Source organism: Ochotona curzoniae, unplaced genomic scaffold (assembly GCF_017591425.1).
Source record: "Ochotona curzoniae isolate NIBS_2020 unplaced genomic scaffold, NIBS_Ocur_1.0 contig_899, whole genome shotgun sequence".
Classification (NCBI taxonomy): domain Eukaryota; kingdom Metazoa; phylum Chordata; class Mammalia; order Lagomorpha; family Ochotonidae; genus Ochotona; species Ochotona curzoniae.
In genome coordinates, this window is record NW_024466605.1 from 7843138 (window position 1) to 7867436 (window position 24299).

Sequence of the window (24299 nt, forward strand, 5' to 3'; positions counted from 1 at the left end):
GCTGTTTCTTCTAGGAAGTGTACATAACGTCTCATTAATGAGGGTTTTTTTTTTTTTTCTTTCTTATAGAAATCTTGATCCTATTGATTTAGGGAGAAAAGGAGTAATTTATTTTTTTAGCTTTGAAAGTTGTGAACGTTGGTTTAGGGTGTATGTCTACATTGAAAAGCAGTCACACTTATTTTTTAGAAAATATTTATTTGAATGGCATAGTGATTGAGATATTTTATGCAGTGGTTCGTTCCCCAAATGCCCACAACATCCTCCCCTGGACCAGGCCTAAGTTGGGAGCCTAGAACTCCAGCTGCGTGTCCCACATGGGTGTTGGGCTCAATTTCTTAATCCACCTCCTCTCTCCTCTCAGGATCTGTATTAGCAAGAAGCTGGAGTCAGCCGCTGGAGCCAGGAATTGAACACAGGCATCCTGTTGTGGGATATTGTAGGGATTTAATGGCCAGGATGAATTCCCACTCTCATAAACTTACTTTGTAAACTTATGCGTAGAACAGTGTTCTGTTTTCTAGAGTTAAAAAGGAGTATGTGAAAATATCCTTACTACGTTTGTTCTCGTGACACACAGTACTTGAATGTTCACTGTACTTGATCTGGATCAATTTTGGTACTGGAGACTCCGTGACAGGCCAGCGTGTATGTGGATCATAGTTGATCATTTCTATGGTGTTCCTAACAGGTTGTCATCTTTTCATAGTTTTGCCAGTTAGTTTTTTTATACAAGTAGTGTAGGATGAGCTTACAATTTTTCTAAAATTAGAAAAGTACTTACTTAAAAGATCAGATTGAAAAGATTTTCATCTGCTGATTCGCTCTCGGAATGCAGACAGCAGCCAGGGGCGGAGCAGGCTGAGGTCAGGAGCCATGAAGTCCGTCCAGGTTTGCCTGTGGGTGGCAGGGAACCAGCGCTGTGTGCCGTCGCCTGATTCCTTGCAGGGTCTTTGTTGAGAAAGCTGGAATTGGGAGTAGAGACTCAGACTCAGCTCTGATACAAGATGTAGGTGTGTTTTGAAACAACTTGTAATGCTTAACCACTATGCCAAGCCCAGGGCCCATCTTCCTCAATTTAATCAGGGAAGCATTAAGTGTGCTTTTGTGGATTTCTGTATTGTAACATGGTTGCCAGTGTGAGATGAAATACAGAAAGGATTTGCAGCCGGATTTGAATTTGTGTTGTGCCAGTTACTACCATTTTCTTGTGTTCAACGAGGATAATGCCTCTCAAATAAGATGTTTTGGAGGGATTGAATGTGAATATCATTTTAGTGGTGTTGGACAGATATTCAATAAATGTTGCTACTTAGTAACATTTAGTAATTGTTAAAATTATTATTACAAGTGTCCTAACTCCTTGGGAACACACACATAAAGAATTCTTTCTTTTAAAAATTATTTATCTGTTTGTAAGTCAGGATTACAGAGGAGGGGAGAGAGAGATCATCCCTTTACTGATCCATTTTCCAAATGGCTGCAACAACGGGAGCCAGGCCTATCAGAAGCCAGGGGCTTGCAGTACTCCCATGTGGGTCCAGGGGCTCAGGCTCTCGGCTATTCTTCATTGCTTTTCCAAGTCATTAGCAGGGAGTTGGGCTGAAATGGAGCTGCTGGGACTTGAACTGGCACAGCAGGAAGAAGCTTTGCTAGCTATCTCAGGGTGCTGGCTCTGTAAAGCATTCTTTTTTTTAAAAGATCTATTTTTATTGGAAAGTCAGATTTACAGAGAGAAGGAGGAGAGAGAGAAAAAGATCCTCTATCTGCTAGTTCACTCTCCATGTAGCCACAATAGTCAGAGCCCATCTGAAGCTAGGAGCCAGGAGCCTCTTCTGGGTCTCCCACATGGGTGCAGGGTCCCAAAGCTTTGGGCCGTCCTCGACTGCTTTCCCAGGCCACAAGCAGGCAGCTGAATAGAAAGTGGAGTAGCAGGGGTTAGAACCGGCACCCGTACAGGATCCCAGCATGTGCACGGTGAGGATTTAGCCACTGAACCATTGTGCCGGGCCCCTTATAAAGCATTCTTAACATTATTTTGAGGAGCATAATAGACTTTTAATATATCAAGTTTTTGTCAGGATTATCACGAAGGAGTTTTTTAAAAAGAAAACTACATGGAGATTTATTTTTGTCTCAAACATGCTCAGTAAAGACTTTCCTCTGATCCCAGAGGAATATCATGTTGCCGTCTAGGAGCTGTTCTTTTGGATCCCTGACAGCCGGTACATTGGACTTGTGGTTGTTCTAATGCAATCTTTTGTTTAAATTATTACCGGCCTGTGCCAGAATTTGACCTACCTCCTCGCCTTTCATTTAACCTCTCTGTGGATCAGCCACATGGGAACTTAACAGTACCTGTGATCGGATGCCTTGGTAGAAGAATGTATGCTTTGGGAATGTTTTTTAAAGCATAGGTTTGTTTTTGTTTTTGTTTTTGTTTTGTTTTTGCTATTTTTGCCAATGTCCTGAGTGTATTTATGATGTAATAATGGCATTAGGAATTCTGCCTGTAAATATGCAACAAAATCGGGCATGTTCTGAAATAAATGATTGTTGCTATAAATTTTCTCTAAATTTTGGGGAGGATGAAGGTTTTCTTTTCTTTTCTTTTTTTTTTTTTTAAAGATTTATTTCAAATTAATTGGAAAGGGAGATTTACAGAGAGAAGGAGACAGAGATATAAAGATCTTCCATCTGCTGGTCCAGCCCTCAAATGGCCACAAAGCTGATCCAAAGCCTGGAGCCAGGAGCTTGGAGTAGAGCAGCTGGGACGTGAACTGGCACCCATGTGGGATCCCAGCACTTGAAGGAGGAGAATTAGCCATTGAGCCACTGTGTCAGGCCAGAGGGAGGTTTTCTTAAAGAGAATGAGCAGTGCTTTTTAATTTTTTTTAAAAGATTTATTTTTATTGGTAAGATAGATTTTACAGAGAGGAGAGACACAGAAAGATTTTCTGTCTACTGGTTAACTCCCCAGATGGCTACAGTGCCTGGAGCTGAGCCCATCCAAAGCTAGTTTCTTCCGAGTCTCCCACATGGGCTTAGGGTCTCAAGGCCCCCGGGTCATGCTCTGCTGCTTGCATACTCTTTCTGCTATATGCAGGGAGCTGGATAGGAGGTAGAGCAGTTGGGACATGAACTGGCACTGGTGTCCATATGGCATCCTGGCAGTTGGAGGTTGAGACTTAGCCAGTTGAGTCATAGTTCTGGCTTTTTTTGTTGTTGTTGTTTTGTTTTAATAATTTGTGTTATTTCTAGTTTATTTTACAAACTTTACAAGTTTAAAGAAGTTACTGAATAATTTTCTCCTTGTTCCAGTAAACTTGGTATAATAGGGGATGAATCTGAAGTTTTTAATCCCTCAGAAGTAATCTGCTGATTTCATTTAAAGACTCTTATTAGAGAAGCCTTGGGGATTAAACTGAGGTTTATATTCATACCTTATCTGATCATGGCTGTGTGATAGTGTTGGGGAATCCAGTAGAGTTAAAATAAGACTGACATAAAGATACTTATAAAAGACTTATATTTTAGCAGTTTTATTTACAATTTTTTTATTCTTTTTTTTTTAAGATTTATTTATTTATTGGAAAGGCGGATATACAGAGAGGAGGAGAGACAGAGAGGAAGATCTTCCATTCGATGGTTTACTCCCCAAGTGGCCACAACAGCTGGAGCTGAGCCAATCCAAAGCCAGGAGCCAGGAGCTCTTTCGGGTCTGCCATGCGGGTGCAAGGTCCCAAGGCTTTGGGCCGTCCTCGACTGCTCTCCCAGGCACAAGCAGGGAGCTGGATGGGAAGCAGGACTGCTGGGATTAGAACCGGCGCTCGTATGGGATCCTGTTGCATGCAAGGCAAGGACTTTAACCACTAGGCCACGGTGCCAGGCCCCAATTTTTTTTTTTTTAATTCTTAGTGAAGGTATTAATAGTACTAAAAGATGTTGGTATTTTTAAAAAAGATTCATTTGAAAGGATGAGTTAGATGATGGGGTTGGGGGCGGGAGGAGAGTTTCTCCATCTGCTGGATTCCTCATAAAATGGCTACAAGAGCTGGAACTGAGATAGGCTGAAGCGAGAGCCTGGAATACTGTTGGAGTCTCCCAGCTGGTTGGCAGGGACCCAAGCAGTTGGGCCATCTTTTGTTATTTTCCCAGGTGCATTAGCAGGGAGCTGGATGGGAAGTGGATCAGCCGGGGTTCAAGCCAGTGTTCATATGTGATGTTGGCGTTGTAGGCAATGGCTTAACTCATTGTACTACGACCTCTCAAGTTTTTATTTTTCAGTGGAATTTCTAAAAATTTATTTTTTATTTGAAAGGCAGATTTACAGAGAGAGTGAGAGAGACAGAGCTTCCATCCAATGGTACACTCCCCAAATGGCCACGCTTGCTAGAGCCGAGCTGTATTGATCCAGGAGCCTCTTCTGGGTCTCCCATGTGGGCACAGGGTTTCAAGAACTTGAGTCGTTGTCCACTGCACTGCCAGGCCACAGACTGAGACCTGGAGTGGAAGTTTAGCAGCCAGGACATGAGCTGATGCCCATATGGGATGCCAGTACAGCAAGGCAGAGGATTAGCCTGTCGAGCCACCATGCCAGCCCCGCTTTTTCCTATAAATTTTATAGGATAGAATTTATTAGATGAATAAGTCAAGCAAGAAACAGTTTACCAGAGTTGAAGTAATCTTAGTTGCTTAAAAGTCCTGATTATATGTATTAAATTCTCAAAGTTGTTTTTTTGAACTTTATTCCCAGATCATAGCAATGGCTCATTTAACTTCAAAGCTCTGTCTGGAAGCTCTGGATATAAGTTTGGTGTTCTTGCTAAGATTGTTAATTACATGAAGGTAAGTACTTTGCTTAAATAACGTAATTCCCCCCCCCTTTTTTTGCTGAAAAAGAGAATTCCATTTTGTATACACACATCAAAATTTATTGAACTGAAAACTGTCCGTATGTGCAGTTTATAAGTTGATTTTGTCAGTAAAACTAAAAGAAATGTAGCTTTTCAAGTCTTTTGTGTTATTTTTGTGCAATTGCAAGTCATGTATGTATAGATACACAAGTTACACTAATCATTTCATTTAACAAAAGTGTGTCAGACAGATACCTTACCTTTTTTATTTTTGATGTTTTATTTGTTTGAAATAAGTGATGGGCAGGGGGTGAAGGAGAGAGGAGAGAGAGTCAGGCTGAAGCCAGGTACTTGGTACTCCATCCGTATTTCCTGCAAGGTTGGCAGCAGCCCGAAAACTTGTGCCGTCTTGTGCTGCTGTCCCAGATGCTTGGGAAGTGGAGCAATTGGGACTTGAATTGGCAAGGCCGTTGGCATCTTTTTTTTTTTTTTAAAGATTTATTTATTTTTTATTGGAAAGGCAGATATACAGAGAGGAGAAGAGACAGAAAGATCTTCCATCCGATGATTCACTCCCCAAGTGACCGCAATGGCTGGTGCTATGCTGATCCAAAGCCAGGAGCCAGGAGCCTCTTCCAGGTCTCCCACACTGGTGCAGGGTCCCAAGGCTTTGGGCCATCCTCGACTGCTTTCCCAGGTCACAAGCAGGGACCTGGGTGGGAAGCGGAGCCACTGGGATTAGAACTGGTGCCCAAATGGGGATCCTGGCACATTCAAAGTGAGAACTTTAGCTATTTGGCTACCGCGCTGGGCCTTGTCGTTGGCATCTTAATTGGCTGTGCCACAGTTTAGGCAGATGCTTTTGATGTCTTCTCTGTGACCTGGAGGAAAAAAATGAGATAATTTCTGATGGTCTTAGAAAAAACATCGATTTAGAGAAAAACAGCATCCAGGACCTGATGAAAGAGTGTTGTTTTGAACACTTTGTTCTTTTTTGAGATTTGTTTATTATGTAGGAGCTACAGAGAAGATACATAGAGAAATCTTCTCTCTCTGTCCGCTCACTCCCCAAATGGCTGCAATGACTAGGGCTGGCCCAGGCTGGAACCAGGAGCTTGGTTTGTGTCTCCCACCCTGAATGCAAGGACCCAAATTATGGCCATGCTTTACGGCTTTCCTAGGTGCATTCTTAGCAAGTTGGATTGGAAATGGAGCAGCCAGGACTCAAACCAGCACTTACTGCATGCAACCCCAGTACACTACAGTGCTGTCCCCTGAACACTGTTTTGATGATTCAGGATTTTTTTTTAAACTTTGAATTTTCTTTTATGTCTGAATTTTATTTATGAATAAGATGGATAAATGAATTAAATCTGCCTCTTCTGGGCTGGCATTGTGGTTCAGTCAGTTAAGCTGCTGCCTACAATGCTGGCATCTCATGGTGGTACACTGATTCCAGTGAGTCCCAGCTACTCGGCCTGAGTCACGTCCTTGCTGATACACTTGGGAAAGTGGGTAAGATGGCCCAAGTACTTGGGACCCTGCAAGGCACTTGGCTGAGTGGACGGAGCGCAGCTGTTTCGGGAGTGAACCAGCGGAGGCAAGAGTTCCTCTGTGTATCTTTCCCTTTCTCTGTCATTCTGTCTTCCAGCTAAATAAAGTAAATCTGAAAAACTGGAGATGAGAGTGATTTGTCCTTTCATCAGTCGCTGGTATTTATTTGCTAGTTGTATCTTGTTTGAAATATAAACCAGACTTCAGGCTATAATCAGACTTGTTCTGTAGTTTAAGAGACTTTGTGCCTGGTAATATCTGAATTTGGAGGTTTGTATGTGATTTCTGCTGTAAATATGAGTTGATAATTTTACTTGATCAATGAAAAAAATGTAAGATGGTTAAATATTTGAAAGTTAATTTGTAAGTAATGTTAAGAGGAAATAATATCACAGTAGATAAAAAGTTTATGGTAAAATTTTACATCCACTTGTGATAAAACTTGCAAATTAATGGTACAAAGTTCCCTAGTCCGTTTTACTCTCAAAGGAAAAAAAAAAGTCTATTTTTCACTTTTTGTATCATACCCTACAGGAACTATTTATTTATTTATTTATAAGAATTTAGGGAACCTGGGGCCTGACCTGATAGCCTATTTGTTAAATCCTCGCCTTACATCTGTCTGGATCCCATATGGGTGCTAGTTATATCCCGGCTAATTAACCTCCCATCCAGCTCCCTGCTTGTGGCCTGGGAATGCAGTCGAGGACGGCCCGAAGCCTTGGGACCCTACATCCACATGGGAGATCCAGAAGAGCTTCTGGCTTCTGGCTTTGGATCTGCTCAGCTCTGGCTGTTGTGGTTATTTAGGCAGTGAACCAGAGGACAGAAGATCTTTATCTCCTTTCTGTATATCTGCCTTTCTAATAAAAATAAATAAACTTAAAAAAATATTTTAGAAAACCCTTGTAATAAAATTGTTATAATTCCAGCTCATGTGTGTTAAGCATATTAGTGATTTATGGGTGTAAGTCAGTAATTGTTAGCAATGTTCTTTACAGTAGAACAGGATGTATTACAATTTTGTTTCTTAGTCTTTTTTTTTTTCCTTTTGATTGTTCTTTTTCCCAGAATGGATATCAGTTCTAGCATAAAGTCAGTAATATAGATTGAGTAAACTTGAGGTTTTGTTTTTGTTTTTTGTAAAGATTTATTTAATTTATTTGAGAAGCAGAGTGACAGAGTGAATCAGTCCTAAATTACTGTGACAGCTAGGGCCGGGCCAGGCTGAGGCCAGGAACCCAGAATTTGAGGTCCCTCAGGAGGGTTGCAGGGAGCCAAGCATGTGCCTGGACCATCATTGTGTTTACCTGGCACAGTAGCAGGGTGTCAGATCCAAAAGAAGAGCAGTTGGAACTTGAACTTGTACTTTGATATGTGATTCTGGCCCCATCTTTTTTTTTTTTTTTCTCACAAAGATTTACTTATTTTTGAAAAATAGAGTGACAGAGGAGACACAGAAAGATCTTCCAGCTGCTGGATCACCCCCTAAGTGGCTACTGCACCGGCCCTGATACCCTTCACTCATCAGTCCAAACAGCATTAAAGAAGTTCCTTCCCTGTATGTTTTTTTTCAGAAAGTTTTCCTTTGAAATCCAAAATTCTTGTCCCTTGAAAGCAAACTATTTTTTTCTGACCTCTTTCAACTGGTCTGTAGTATTTAAAAGATACGGCTCACTTTTGCAGTCACCCTTGATTGTAAAGTACTGACTAAAGCACGACTGCTGTTCTCTTGAAAATACTCCTGTAATTCACCTTACAGTTAACATGTTCTGTGAAGGACGCTTTCTTCACTAAGCCCCTGGATTTCTGTATATTACCAGAGATTTGTGTGCTCCAGTGCACTGGTGTTTGTTTAGTAAAGCGAGTCGTTTTTGTAGTACCATTGAAGACAATTTTCAATTCATTTTCAAGGGTTTTTGGTGCTACAATCTCTGAAGAAGACTGTTTTGTGATAACATTGAATCACGAATGGCAGAGGGTGCTACAGGGTAAAACAGTGAGCTAGGCAGAGTGCTTACTTTAAAAAAAAAAGATTTATTATTTATTTTTGTTGGAGTCAGATATACAGAGAGGAGAGACAGAGAGGAAGGTCTTCTCTCTGAAGAAGACTAGTCCGATGGTTCACTCCCCAAGCAGCCGCAACGGTTGGAGCTGAGCCAGTGAAGCCAGGAGCCAGGAGCTTCTTCCAGGTCTCCCACGCAGGTGCAGGGTTCCAAGGCTTTGGGCCGTCCTCGACTGCTTTCCCAGGCCACAGGCAGGGAGCTGGATGGGAAGCAGGGCTAAGTGCCTTGATATATTTATTGGCTGATTTGTTTTTTTTTTTTTTCAGTTTCTGGAGCTATTTTTAAGTTGTTTGCTATAGGTGATGTACAGTTGATTTAGAGGATTCAACTCCTTTAAAACGCATAATAGTTTTTTAGGGTTTGGGCTGGTGCTGTAGCATGATGAGTTTAGCTGCCTAACCCACCGCCTACAGTGCCGGCATCTTGTATGGGTGTCTGAGTCCTGGCTGCTCCAACTCAAATACAGCTCCCTGCTGATGCTCTTGGGAAGACTGTGGAGAATGGCCCAGGTCATGTCCTTTGCATCCGTGTGGGTTACCTGGAGGAAGCCCTGGACTCCTGTTGGCCTCTTCCAACCTCACTGTTGTGGCCTTTTGGGGAGTGAATCAGTTGATGGAGGATTTCACCCTCTGTCTCTCCTTTTCTTTAGAGATTTGGGCGTTCAAATAAAATCATTAAAAATTTCCTGCATAGTGGTAGCTATTGTTTTATATTCTCCCACATATACTACGCCCCCCCCCCCCCTTAAGATCTATGTATTTTTAGAGGCACTGAAGAGGCTGGGGGTAAGGGATGGAAGAAGGAGATATGTTTGATCCGTTGATTCACTCCCCAGATGGTCACAGTGGCCAAGAACCAGAAACTCCTTCCTGGTCTCCCAGATGGCAAGCAGGGGGTGCAATACTTGGGTCAGTTTTCACTGCCTTCCCAGATGCATTAGTAGCTTGAAAGCAGAATCGCTGGTTCTTGGGTGGGCACTCCATTATGGGATGCCAGTGTCACAAGCAGTGGCTTAGGCTACCTACTCTGTTAAAACACGATCCTAGGGCCTGGTGTGGTGGCCTACGGGCTAAAGTCCTTGCCTTGAACATGCAGGGATCCTGTATCGGTGCCAGTTCTAACCCCTGCTGCTCCACTTCCCGTCTAGCTCCCTGCTTGTGGCCTGGGAAAGCAGTTGAGGACAGCTCGAAGCCTTGGGACCCTGCACCAGTGTGGGAGACCCAGAAGAGGCTCTTGGCTCCTGGCTCCGGATTGGCTCAGTTTTGGCCACTGCAGTCGCTTTTGAAGTGAATCATTGGATGGAACATCTTGCTGTCTGTCTGTCCTTCTCTCTGCATATCTGACTTTGCAATAAAAATAAATCTTGGGCCAGGCGCGATAGCGTAGTGTTTGAAGTCCTTGCCTTGAATGCACCGGGGTCCCATCTGGGTGCTGGTTCTAATCTCGGCAGCTCCATTTCCCATCCAGCTCCCTGCCTGTGGACTGGGAAAGCAGTCGAGGATGGCCCAATGCTTTGGGACCCTGCACCCACATGGGAGACCTGGAAGAGGCTCCTGGCTTCGGACTGGCTTAGCTCCAGCCGTTGCGCTCACTTGGGGAGTGAACCACCAGATGGAAGATCTTCCTCTCTGTCTCTCCTCCTCTCTGTATATCTGCCAGTCCAATAACAATAAATAAATCTTTCAAAAAAATAAATCTTAAAAAAAAATCAGTCCCAGTTTGTATTTCTTACTACACTGACGTAGTAAAATGGCTTAGAGGATGGTAGTTCTCTATTACTAGCTTTTCAGACTAGATTTGGAGTCTTCTTCCATTACAAATCTCATCTTTGCAAATCACGTTGGATGTTGATGAAACAAATGCTGGGGAGAAGTGTTTGGTGCAGGGACATCCACGTGCCTGGGTTTAAGCCCAGTTCTGCTGTCCAGCTTTCTGCTGATGTATGTCCCAACAGGCAGTGGTGATGGTTCAGGTTGTTGGTGCCTGCCACCTGTGTGCAAATCCCTGCGTGAATTGGGAGCTACTGGTGTCAGCCTTGTTTGACCCCACTGCTGTGGGAATTTGGAGGAATGGGAGGTGTGTCTCTCTTCCTTTCAAGTGCATTTTAAAAAATGGTCATGAGTTGTTAAGCCAAGATAGTAACACAGAGAAAGTTACCGAGAAATGAAATTTGCTTGTGTTAATTCATGCTTTGTCACGGCCACAGCAGCAGCACAGATGACTCGTGGTGTGTGAGATGATGTGAGTCAGTGCATGCACGTGTTCCTCAGGTTTGCTGTTAGGCCAGTAGAGCTTGTTTGTCACTGGAAGTCAGCGCTGTGTAAAGGGAGGTTGGGGTGCATTTTGGAAGAGAGTTTCTGACGTTAGTATCCTTCCATGCTCCCGTTTGGGAGGTGCATTGTTTACCAGTTATGAAAGGCCTCCCCTATGTTGTATCAAAAAAATGACAGTGGCCTTGGCAATGTGAACATGGAGCTATTTGTGTGTTGCCACTGCTACCGAAAGACTTCTAATGAAATTGTTATTGCCTGTTAACTGTAAGATTTGTGTTGTGTGGTCTGTGAAAGTAGAAAGGATCTATTTCTTGAAATCATGATTTCATGTTTAAGCCTAGGTCTTTTTGCAGTGTTATTTGAAATGTCATGTAAGAGTATATAATGAAAATAGGGTACTTCCAGTAAAGAAGCAAATGCTTTTTTTTTTTTTTTAAGATTTGTTTTAATTGGAAAAGCGGATATACAGAGAGGAGGAGAGACATAGAGGAAGATCGTCCGTCCCATGATTCACTCACCAAGCAGCCGCAATGGCTGGAGCTGAACCAGTCCAAAGCTAGGAGCTAGGAGCTCTTCTGGGTCTCCTTATGCAGGTACACGGTCCCAAGGTTTTGGGCCATCCTGCACTGCTTTCCCAGGCCACAAGCAGGAAGCTGGATGGGAAGTGGAGCTGCCAGGATTAGAACTGGTGCCCCTATGGGATCCGGTTGAGTGCAAGGCGAGGACTTTAACCACTAGGCCATGGCGCTGAGCCTAGCAAATGCTTTTTCATTAGATTGGAAAAGGACCTGGAAGTCTAAGTGTCACAGCTTCTGTACTCTGAGTCCTGTCTGGTGCAGTAAGATAAGAAAAAAAAAAAAAAAAGGAAAGGAAGAAGTAAAAGTATAATTGATTTAAATAAGGGCATAGAGCAGCCACAAGACTGCAGATGTTAGAGTTAGTCAAGTGTGAAGGGTCTTCAGAAAGCTCATGTGAAACCCAGGTTATGGAAAACCTATAGATTTCAAAGTTTGTTCATATCCAGATAAACTTAATCTCTTCATTTTTTCCTTTTTTTTTTTGCTTTTGTATTTCTTAACCTTAATCTCTCTTTTTAAAAGATTGTATTTTTATTGGAAAGTTAGGTATACAGAGAAGAGGAGAGAGTGAGAGAGGAAGATCTTCTGTCTGTTGATTGCCTCCCCAAGTGATCGCAATGGCTGAAACTATGCCAATCTGAAGCTAGGAGCCTGGAGCCTCCTCTGGTTCTCCCACACAGGTGCAGGGTCCCAAGGCTTTGGGCTGCCCTACATTGCCTTCCCAGGCTATGAGCAGGGAGCTGGATGGGAAGTGGAGCTGCCGGGATTAGAACTGGTGGCGATATAGGATCTTGAACGTGCAAAGTGAGGACTTTAGTCACTAGGCTCTCATGCCAGGCCCTTAAACTCAATCTCTTACTGTTATTTTGTATGAACTGTTTGAAGTATATTTGTATTTTTGTACAAGGTTACTAAATGCAAAGTTATTTTAGGAAAATCAATTTCTACAGATTCCAACAAAATGAAAAAAAGTACAAAATGCAATAATATAATAATATCCAGGAAAAATTTAACAATGATGTCTAATAGGTCTTCACTGTAAACTAAGTAATGTGTAATGAATGAGTGTTGTGTAATCTCTAAGTGCTTTTCTGTTTTTCATATTTATTCTTTAATAACAAGGAATAAGTAATTATATAATTTCTTTTGCTCTTAGGACATTTTATTATAGCCTTTACCTTGACAGTTGGCTGTGCTTCTGTTCTTCTTGCGTAGGTTGGTGGAAGAGATTAGGGTTTTCATTGATTATTGCTTCTGTCTTTGAGCTTGTGATTCTAAAATCTTTTTTATTTTGATTACATAAGCAATCATAATGAAGATAGGGTTAGTGCTTTTTTCCCCCTTGAGCTGTATTTATTCCTACATTTTCAAATTAGTTGGTCATTTGTTGTATATTTGATTAAAGGGGGATAAGACTATTTTTCCCAAAGGATTAATTTATTAATCTCTTTATGTGAAAGTCAGAGACAGACACAGACATATCTTCATCTTCTTGATTGCTAGTTTAAATGGCTACAAAGGCTGTGCTGGGTCAGGCTGAAGCCAGGAGGCAGGACCCTCTTGCTTCTATCCTATATGGGTAGCAGGAGCCCAAGCACTAGGTGATTTAATGGGGAGCTGTATTGTAAGTGAAACAGCTGGGGCACAAACCAGAACTGAGAAGGAAACTGACAATGGAGGTGGCTGTTTTTCCTGATACACCAGGCTGTTAGAGCGAGGGATAGGGAGAGAAATCTTGAATCTTCTGGTTCACTCTAAATGGCCACAACAACTGGGGGTGAGTCAGCTGAAGCCAGGAATCAGGAACTTCATCTGAGTCTCCCACAGGAGTGGCAGGAGACTAAGCACTTGGGCCATCATCTGCTGCTTTCCCAGGTGCATGAGGAATTGGATTGGAAATGGAGTGGCTAGGCCTTGAACTGATGCCCATGTGAGGTGCTGGTGTTTAACCTGTTACGCCACAATGTGGACTCCCCCCACCCCCCGATTTTTAGTGTGAAGGAAGCAGGAAAATTGTTTAAGTCATCTAGCAGATTTGAAACATCTGTCTTTTTGTGGAAAGAAAATTGTGGAGCCAGAAATGTTACATAGAGGGTGAAGCTGCTGCCTGCATGCTGTTGGATTTGTAGCTGCTTCACTTGGGATGCAACTCCCTGCTAATGTGTTTGGGAGAGCAGCAGAGGATGGCTGTAAGTCCTTGTGCCCCTGCACACGTGTGGGAGGCCTGGAAGAGGCTCTTTGCTTTAGACCAGCACAGCTCTGAGGGATATGGCCATTGTGGCCGTTTGGGGAGTGAACCAGGAGGTGGAGAATCAATCTCTCTAACTCTGCTTTTTAAATAAATAAATAAATCTGCAAAAGAAATTTCATAAGTCAACTTAAGTGATCATTCTTTAGCTGTATTGAAAGTACAAAGACCTTAGCTTTTTTTTTTTTTTTAATGCAACACAATTCATGAGATAGTGAATTAATCATGGCTTACTGCAGAATGGTGGAAGAGAAAAGTGGGTAAATATTGGGTCGGCAGTCCAATGTCTTTTGTCGTGTGAGTTTCCCAGTTTGCCCTCAAGAATCAAATGGGGTTACATGACATGAAGCTGAAGAATGTACTGATGTTAGCCCATCTTAAAATTTGATGGAATTTTAGCTTAAAAATTTAGTGCTTCTAAAGAGTCACACAGATTGATTTTTGTATCCCTGGAGTGCCCACACCACTTTAGAGACCAGTATGCTGTACTACAGCTGTTCCTTAGCCTTTTGCCTCTGTGTTGTAACCTTTTTTAAATTGTTACATTTAATTTTAATATTGCAAAGGTGAGGAGTTGCAGACTCATGCAGGCATCCGATTAGGTTGGAGAGGGTAGGGTTTTGGGGAAAATGGGTGAGATTAATGTTTCAGTTCTCCCTCACATCTGTGAGGGGAGGAATGGGGGGGGAGAAAGTGGGCTGCTCCTTGCTGTCACAGATGGTGTAGTCCTTCCCAAAGATCCAGTCCCGTATGATCTGCCCTTTCATTTGTTCTGATTGAATTTGCCCTCCTGACACTACTATAGCATTACTTTCATAGATGAATGAAAAAGTAGCAGTAGTTTGTATTTCCTCTTGGTTTGGGGCAGGTGCTGCTGATTGCTGAGGGCCAGAGACAAGGTGATGCAGGAAAATCGGATTTATTCAAGACCTTACTTTTGAGGAGGAAAGTAGAGTGGGAGGTTAGGGAGAAGTAGTGTGACTTGGGATGACCTGGATGGGAGGCAGGGCTGTTTACAGTGGTGGCAGAAAACGCCTCCCCAGGTGGTGACCCACCCTTGCCTTTGGCCACAGTGGACCCAGATTCCTCCTTACCTGAGGTCCTGTGGTTCGAGCAGTTTCCTTACAGTTAGTCCCTGGAACTCTGAGGCAAGCACTATTTGTTGAATCATATGTGGATCTGATAAGACAAAGTCACCAGTTGTTTGTTTAAATGGGATTTATGTATGCTTCTCTTTGAGTCATTTCCCTCTTAGGGTATTAAGAGTTCTTGAAATAATAGGATTAACTATTTGTAAATATGAATTATATATTTTTAAAGGTTTATTTACTTTTATTGGAAAGACAGATACACAGAGAGAAGGAGAGACAGAGAGGAAGATCCTCCGTCTGAAGATTCACTCCCCAAGTGACTGCAATGGCCGCAGCTGAGCTGATCTGAAGCCAGGAGCCAGGAACCTCCTCCAGGTCTCCCCTGCGGGTACAGGGTCCCTAAGCTTTGGGCCATCCTCAACTGCCTTCCCAGGCCATAAGCAGGGAGCTGGATGGGAAGCAGGGCCTCCAGGATTAGAACCAGCAACCATATGGGATCCTGGTGCATGCAAAGCCAGGACCTTAACCACTAGGCTACTGTGCTGGACCCTATGAATTAGATTTTTACCCTTGTTCATAATTCGATTTTTCTGGAACCAGTTCTGATTCTGTTTAATTGCATTATAGTTGTCCTTCAATACTGTAGTTTTACTGCCTCTTAAAGTTTATATTTACATTCCTGAAATACTTATTTATAGGCATTTTTTGTTCAGTGCATTCATGCATTTAAAGCTCCGCCAATGATTTCTTCCTCAATAGACACGACATCAGCGAGGAGACACACATCCTCTAACGTTAGAAGAAATTTTGGATGAAACCCAGCATTTAGATATTGGACTGAAGCAGAAACAATGGTTAATGACTGAGGTGAGAAAAAGCTTAAAATGTTATAAAGATAATTGGTTGATGTTATGAAAGATGTTTTTAATAACTGGAATGTTTTAATATTGAAATCTATTGTACCTTTTTTTCTTAGAAGAGTTGATATGCTTCAGTTTATTTTTAAAAGTTTTTTGGATTAATTTGAGAGACACAGAAGAGCCAGAGAAACTATTAAGTTTAGTCTACAGAAGGCTGTGCTGAACCAAGACTGAAGTTGGCAATACCATCCAGGTATTCCGCGAGGGTGGCAAGAGCCCAGGTGCTTGAGCCATTACCACCAGGTGGAAGATTTCTCTGTCTCTGTAACTGGCTTTGAAATAAAACAAAAAAAATTTTTGAATACTGTGTGTGATTATTATTATTATTATTTTTAATGTGAGCATTGTGCTGATGGTGGTGTCCAGGACTTTAGACCTGCTGGTGTGTCTTTACAAGATAGTTTTAATTGGCCTCTACCTTGGGTAGTGTTATAGTTAAAATAATGAGAATTTGATAAGCAGTTTTGTTTTTATTAATATGTCCAAATTGTATCATGGTTACAGGCATTAGTCAACAATCCCAAAATCGAAGTAGTAGATGGGAAATATGCCTTCAAGCCAAAGTATGACATAAAAGATAAGAAGGCCCTCCTGAGGCTCCTAGATCAGCATGACCAGCGAGGATTAGGAGGAATTCTCTTAGAAGACATAGAAGAAGCACTGCCAAATTCCCAGAAAGCTGTCAAGGTAATCTGTTTTCTCTCTCTTAATAAGCAGTTTGAATTAGTGTCTTGGTTTTGGGGCCAATGTTATGATATAGAAGGTTGCACCACCTGTGATTCAAGCATCTCATAGGCATTTGTTCATGTACTTGCTGCTCTACTTCCTACCCGGCTCTTTGCTAATAGCTTGGGAAAAAAACAGCAGAAGGTGGCTCCAGTACTGGGCTCCTGCCTCCACAAAGGAGGCCTTCATGAAGCCCTTGGTGTCAGCCTGGTCCTGCCCTGGCTGTTGTGGGCATATGGAGACTGAAAGACTAGATGAACAATATCTTTCCCTGTTCCTCTATAATTCTGACTTTTAAGCAAATAAATACATGTTAAAAATTATGTTCTGGGGCTCAGCTGCATGGCCTGGCGGTTGAGGTCCTCACCTTGAACTCGATGGGATCCCATATGGGCGCCAGTTCTAGTCCCGGCAGCTCCACTTCCCATTCAGCTCCCTGCTTGTGGCCTGGGAAAGCAGTCAAGGATAGCCCAGTGCTTTGGGACCCTGCACCCATGTGGGAGACCCAGAAGAAGTTCCTGGATCCTGGCTTCGGATTGGCATAGCATCGGCCGTTGCGCTCACTTGGGGAGTGAATCATCCGACAGAACATCTTCCTCTCTGTCTTTCCTCCTCTCTGTATATCTGCCATTCCAATAAAAATAAATAAATCTTTTAAGAAATTATGTTCTGGTTTTAAACATATTAAACGTGATTTTTAAAGATTTTTTTAAAGTCTCCTTCATGTATACCTGGGTAGTGGTGAGCCTCTTTCTGAAGAGGTTATGAGAGCATATAGCCTTTCTTATTTTCAGGTAGGAGTTATTTCCAAATTATTTGAAACTCTCAATTCTTTATTCTGTTTTTTAAAAAATGAAGCTGTGTTTTATCTTAAGTAATTTATCAGTTAAATCTCATCTGTATAACCTTTTCAGTTATTGGTGGAGGTGGAAGCTATCAGTGTCATTTTTAAAAATTACACTTGCTTTGAATGACTAGCAAGGAACACAGAGAATTATGCAAAAGTGAGAAAATCAGAAAGAAGAAAATCTGTGACTGTTCTAGATTACCCATCTCTTAGTAACTGTTACCTGGGACTTGTCTGGTAATAAAATTGATCGCCAGTACACTCTGTTAGGCTGCTCAGCATTTGTGATGTGATGCATTAATTTTAATTGTTGTATTGAGAGAATCAAGATGGACTCCCAATGGAAACTCTACTATATCTTACCATAGGATGCTGGACTCTGCCATTGTCCATGCCCACAATGCTGGACATATGACTGTCTATGAAGAACTATACGTTAGTAATAATATTGAGGAAATCAGTGGGTTGTGGGAGGAGATTTTGGGAGAGGGTAAGGGAAGTCTTGGGGTCTGTGGAACTGTACCATAAAATGATAATTTAAAAAAGTTAAAAAAAAAAACATCTTTCTGAGGACAGGACAGAAATTGTATGAGAGATTTGCATCAGCCTTATGCTTATACTGATGTCAGTAGTATTTTTTTTGTGTTAGATAGATATCTCCAATAAAAACGGTTCTGTAATTGAAAAAAAGAAAATAACCTTTTCCTACATGCATTATGTTTCTGAGTTTTTGGTGTTTTTTTTTTTTTTTTACACCATTTTGTGTAGTAAGCCAAATAAGTGATACTTCTAAATCTGTTTAAAAAGTTGTTGTATTGAATCATGTACTTTTTAGGATTCTTTCTAGAAATTAAAAGAGATGCAGCAAATTTTAAGAGCTTAATCATTTTTTAAGTTTATAATTCAGCAGTAATAAGCATTTATATTGTGATGCAGAAAATCTCCAAACCTTTTTTGCTTTTACAAAACAAACTCTGCACCCCTCATACAGCTGTTCCATTCCTTCCCTTCCTACAGTCTCTGGAAATCACCATTCTGTTTGAGTTTGACTACTACAGATACTTTCAGTAATCTTAGTGGAATTATCTTGTATTTGGCAGCATAATGTCCTGAAGGGTTCAGCAATGTTATAGTGTATGTTGGGATTTTCCCCTCCCCCCCTTTTTAAGCTAAGTAATATTCCATTTTGTGTATATGCCATGTTTTGTCTACTCATCTTGTAGGTGGACACTTTGGTTGCTTTATTGCTTCGGCAGTAATGCTGCTGCCAACATGAGTGTATAGATACCTCTGAAGATTCAGTTATTTGAAAATCCAAGAGAGAGGGAGAGACTTATCATCCATGCACTGGGTTACTCCCCAGATAGCCATAGTGACTGGGACTAGGTGCAGGGAAAGAAAACGAATGACTGTCTTCTTGTGTATCTTCTGGAAGGATTGTGTAGTGCTTTGATTAAAGCAGTAAGAAAACTGAAGGATAGAGGCTGGTGCTTGTCATAGCTGGTTAAGTCTGTCTGTTAGGACCGTGTCCTGGCTGCTCTGCTTTCCATCCAGCTCCTTGCTAATGTTCCTGGGAAAGCACTGGAACATGGCCTGGGTGCGTGGGCCCTGCTCCAGTGTGGAAGACCTGGATGAAGCTTCTGGCTTTGGCCTGTTTGGGAGTGAGCCTGGGGATGGGTAATGCTCTGTGTCTCCTTTCTCTTCATTCTGCTTTTCAAAGAAATAAATATTTTAAAAAGAGAGAAGATGGTTGTTTAGTTACTGTTGTGTCATACTTTTAGGTGACTTAATTCTTCCAATTTTTTTTTTAAGATTTATTTTTATTATGTTTTTATTGGAAAGGCGGATATACAGAGAGGAGAGACAGAGAGGAAGATCTTCCGTTCGATGATTCACTCCCCAAGTGAGCGCAACGGCCAATGCTATGCCAATCCGATCCGAAGCCAGGAGCCTCTTCTGGGTCTCCCACGCGGGTGCAGGGTCCCAAAGCTCTGGGCCGTCCTTGACTGCTTTCCCGGGCCACAGGCAGGGAGCTGGAAGGGAAGCGGGGCTGCCGGGATTAGAACCAGCGCCCATATGGGATCCTGGGCGTGCAAGGCGAGGACCTTAACCACTTGCGCCACCGCGCTGGGTCCCTTCCAATTTTTTTAAAACTCTATAAGCTATTTTAAAATACAATTGAAAATAATTGATATTTAAGTACCAAAATGTTTCAAGGTAGAGATAAAAGTAAGAACACTACTTAAATTTAATAAATACCTTTGTAATTTGCAGTGTATCTGAATAGTAGTTGCAATAAAGATCAAGGTTTATGTATTTGAGAGGCAGAAACACAGCTCCCATCTGCTGCTGGTTCACTGTAGCTTCTTGGGGCCAGGCAAGAATGGCATCCGGGTTGCCAGCATCGGGGAGGCAGGAACCCAGCTATATTGAGCTGTCCTCTCTGCCTCTCAGGGTCTTCATTCTGCATCAGCAGGAAACGGGAACCTGGAGGTGAAGCCTGGAAGGAACCCCATACTCTGGTTAGTGAGTGTGGGATGTGGGTATCCCAGCTGCTGGATGCAACATACGGTGCAAATTTTATTCTGTTTAAAAAAAAAAAAGGGAAAATAGAAAAAATCCAAACTTCAGTTATTTGAAAATTGAAAAATTGAGGTTGTGTTCCTACAGACCCTGATGGAACCCTGAGGTCCTGTGCAGCAAGTGAAGTCTTTATCTTCCTGCTTTAACTCTTTTTTTTTTTTTTTAAATCTTTCAGGCTTTAGGGGACCAGATACTTTTTGTAAATCGCCCTGATAAGAAGAAGATACTTTTCTTCAATGACAAAAGCTGTCAGTTTTCTGTGGATGAAGGTGAGCCTTTCTGTGTAGAAACGTTAGTTAGCTTACAAGTATATTACTTTAGGATGATAGCATTTCTAATTTGCTGCTTTTTTTACAGCATTATCTCCTCTTAGAGATGCAGTGTCCCCTGCATCTAGTTTGAAATATTGATTAGAAATATTTTAGGGTGATTGTATTTGCAGTCATAGTATAGTAGTTAAATTTATGACTCAGTTTGTACAAAATAGGAGTTTATTTCTTTATCAGCTTTGCAAATGTATCATCATATCCTGATAGGAATACTTGATGCATGACAGTAGATAGAGTAAGCTTGTGTTGGTGAATGGTATTCTGATTACTTAGGAATCTTGCAGTTCTCAGTCTGGGTAAGAACGGAGCAATTTTTTTTTTGGTAGCATTTATAGAGTTGAATGCTAAGCTGTGTGCTGTCTCCTGCTAAATGTGTGATGACTGTATTAAGGTTTTGGTTTTAAAGACTTGGTCAGTATTTGTCATGAAAAATGTTGATAGTTTCCTGATGAAAAATTTGTTTATTCAGGTAGTTTAGTGCAAGGATAGGAAAATACAGTAGTAATTTACTGTACATTTATGTTTTTTTTAATTTAATATTTATTATGAAGATGAGAAGGTGAAGGTAGGTGAACCAGATTATTCAGTTTTCCCTCCTGTGTCCTGGAGGGAGGGAGAAAGTGCACCACTCCTTGCTGTCACACTGCTTTGTCACCCAGGGGTGGAGATGGCTGTTTGCCATTGCGTTTCAGGCCTTGATGTGGGGAAGAATGTTCCAACTATGTTATGTAAGTGATCATGGTTGTTCTGAGAAGTTGTAGGTTTCATTACACCAGCGGTGAGGAATTCTTTCTAAGGCCTGTTGACTATCCTTGTCTACTTCAGTGTGCCCTCAGACCCAGGTGTTTGTAATAGAGCCTGGCCTGCAGTGTTGTTCAACCTGTCCTCCTGTTCATCTTTTGGTGAAGTACTCGAAGTTTTCTGTTGGCTTAGCAGAGCTGGCGGGGTTTCATGTCATCTGGGTATGGTCTTTGTTCTTTTTTTCCATGTTGGACGGCTAATGTGCTGACATCGTAACAAGGTTGGGAGGGTCACACATGTCATCACACAGCCATGTGTCAACCCAGTCATCATGCTTATGAACAATAAAAGGATCTTTTATTTTTAAGATTTATTTTAAAAAATGGTTTTTTTTTTTAAAAAGATTTATTTTTATTATTTTTTTATTGGAAAGGCGGATATACACAGAGAAGAGACAGAGAGGAAGATCTTCCGTCCGATGATTCACTCCCCAAGTGAGCGCAACGGGTCGATACTATGCCGATCTGAAGCCAGGAGCCTCTTCCGGGTCTCCCACGCAGGTGCAGGGTCCCAAAGCTTTGGGCCGTCCTCGACTGCTTTCCCAGGCCACAGGCAGGGAGCTGGAAGGGAAGCGGGGCTGCCGGGATTAGAACCGGCACCCATATGGGATCCTGGGCGTGCAAGGCGAGGACCTTTAACCACTTGCGCCACCGCGCCAGGCCCGGTTTTTTTTTTTATTGGAAAGACATTTACAGAAAGGAGAGAAAGATCTTCCATCTTCAGTTCTTATTTTCTCCTGTGTCTGCAGGGTGGGAAGGAGGATGTCGAAATACATCAGCACCCTTGGGATTGGGGGTCTGTCATTTGATGATGTCTTAGAGACCCTGATGTGGGAAGAAGAGTGTCTCAGAGCTCTTACTTGAGTGGTTTTGATAGTTCTTAGATGTCGTTGGCTTTGCTTCGTCAGGGTTGAGAAAATCTTTCCAAGGTCTGTTGGCTGTCGAGTCCACCTTAGTGCATCCACAGGCCCAGGAACATATTAGAAAGCTTGGCCAAAGTGTGGTCCAACTGTTCTGCTTTTCATTTTATGAGGAGGCATTCGACAACGTCCCTGTGATATCCCAGATGAGCTGAGTGTCCTATCCCCCACGTGTATCTAAACATGTCCACGTCACAGGCATCCGTCCTGACACATGCACTCCAGGGTTGGACCACATGCATTGTGGTTTTCCCTATGGCCGGGTTTGAGTCAAGCCATCTAGTTGGGGTGTGCCCCAAGAAATCTCGTCTGGGATGACCTCAGACTTGACTCTTGTGTGTGCCAGCCATTGCAGAATCAGGTTTTATCCATCTCCTGCACCAGCCAACACATACTGGTGAGTGCAACTGCCTGGTCAGTTTTACCTATAACCCCATCTCTCACACTAACTGATGCGTACAGTGGCCCAGCCCAGCCCAACCCAGCCTGCCACAAGCCTTGTCTTCGCACATTAGCAGGTGCTGTGCTGTGACCTAGTTGGGGCGATCCCCAATAATGTCTCACCAGGCCCGCCCCAAGCCTTCTTCACATATCTTAAAAAAAAAAAAAGAAAAAGAAAAGAGAAGAAATAGAATATGCTGGCACACTGGTACAGTTAACACAGTTAGCATTAACCAGGTCCAGAATGCCCAGCAGCCTTAGCTGCTTATCTGCCAGCAGTGTAACACTTACCTGTGAACAAGGCAACCTCGGTTGGGGATAAAATAATCTTAAACTTTTCTTGTAAATGTTTCATGGCTATGGATTTTCAGGCTTGTGATGCTAATGCTTTGGGCTTTTGTTGGCTTAAAGTGACTTCGATGGCCATAAATTTTGGGGGGGGGTGACCATAATTTGTTTCAGGAAACACACTATTGTGTTTTTTTTGTGGAAATCCTGATTTAGTACCTTGAGTTAGTTGGTTCTCAGTAGATGTTTATTAATTTCAGTTCCTCTGTGTTCCTTTTTCTAACAATTTTTTTTAAAAGATTTGTTTTTATTGGAAAGGCATATATACAGAAAAAAGGAGAGACAGAGAAGAAGATCTTCCATCTGCTGATTCACTCCCTAAGTGGCTGCAGTGGCCGGAGCTGAGCTGATCTGAAGCCAGGAGCCGGGAGCCTCTTCCTGGTCTATGCAGGTGCAGGGTCCTAAGGCTTTGGGCCATCCTTGACTGCTTTCCTAGGTCACAAACAGGGAGCTGGATGGGAAGCGGGGCTGCTGGGATTAGAACTAGTGCCCATATGGGATCCTGGTGCATGCAAGGTGAGGACTTTAGTTTGTGGACTTCTGGGCCAGGCCCAGCAAAGCATTTTTTTTCTTTTTCAAGCAAGCCATGACTCTTTTCTGTATATGGTAGTGGTAGGTGCCTATTGAAAAAAGTTTGAGGAACTATTCAGCAAATTTGTATTGCTTTTAGTATCCTATACTAGATATTTTGCTTTTATGAAAGCTAGTAAAACATGATTTTTCTAAGTTCATAAAGAAAAAAATCTCTACTGTTGGTATTTTTTTCTTAACATCTTTTACTCTTATCTCTCTGTTGTAGCACCTCTCTTCCTTCTCTTGATACAACTTCTTTTAGTTTTGATTCTGTAATCTACCACAGCACCTTTAACTATCCTCAGATGTTAGTGTTAAGTCTGCTCAGGAGGTGGCAGCATAGTGCCGCACATCTGCTTAGAGAGTGCAGTGTGGAACTGGAAACTCCTCTTAACAGTATTCCATTGGGACACTTTGGGATACACGATGCACTCCTAATCCTCACACCAAGTCATTCTCATTTTCTCGGCCTCTTTGTTGTGCTTCTTGTGAATACTGTTGTTCTGACTTCATCCAGTTTTGTCTGTATGTGCATCCTTCACCCATGCTTCTGTTTCCTTAACACTGCCCATGAAAAGTGTCATTTTGTGTGGTCTTTGTTGGTCTCAGCTTTTCTCCATTTCCATATAACTTGGCTGATAGGGACAAAATGAGAATCTTTACTATCCTTGCTGACCCTGCTCCCCAATTTTAAGATGTCACATATTCAGAAAGAAATTCTACATACTCTTGTGTTAAAGCAGCCATACAAATCAGGATATTTATACAATAATTCTAGAATAATCCTTGTTCCTGAGTTACTTAATACATGGTGAAATATGTTATTAATTTTTTTGTGCCAACCTATGCTTACACTCCTGGAATGACCTTTGTTTGGTTATATATGTTTCTTTTTTCTTTTTTTAAAATTTATTTATTTTATTGGGAAGTCAGATTTATAGAGAGAAAGAGAAACAGATCTTCTGCTGGTTCACTCCTCAAGTGGCTGTAATGGCCAGAGTTGAGCTGATCTGAAGCTAGGAGCCAGGACCAGGATTTGCCCCTACTCCCACAACTTGCCAGCTGATGCTGCAGTGAAGCCCAACCAGCCTGCACTTACTCTGGCCATGAATACACCAGTGGGTTCAGTCGGTTAGCCCTGGCTCT

At 42.1% G+C, this 24299-nt stretch overlaps 1 protein-coding gene and 1 non-coding gene across 3 annotated transcripts in view; one reads left to right on the forward strand and one right to left on the reverse strand.

Annotated features, from left to right (window-relative positions):
* The window catches only part of GTF2E2 (general transcription factor IIE subunit 2), a 69158-nt gene that overhangs the window by 26289 nt on the left and 18570 nt on the right, over positions 1-24299 (forward strand). For both annotated transcript variants that reach the window (XM_040994224.1, XM_040994223.1), the window contains 4 exons: positions 4757-4848; positions 15426-15533; positions 16091-16273; positions 19918-20011. In XM_040994224.1, the coding sequence (XP_040850158.1) occupies positions 4757-4848; positions 15426-15533; positions 16091-16273; positions 19918-20011 (477 nt within the window). The remainder of the gene's footprint in view (positions 1-4756; positions 4849-15425; positions 15534-16090; positions 16274-19917; positions 20012-24299) is intronic.
* LOC121165591 lies at positions 21059-21166 on the reverse strand. The gene has a single exon (XR_005885293.1). It is a non-coding gene; the product is annotated as a small nucleolar RNA U13 (small nucleolar RNA).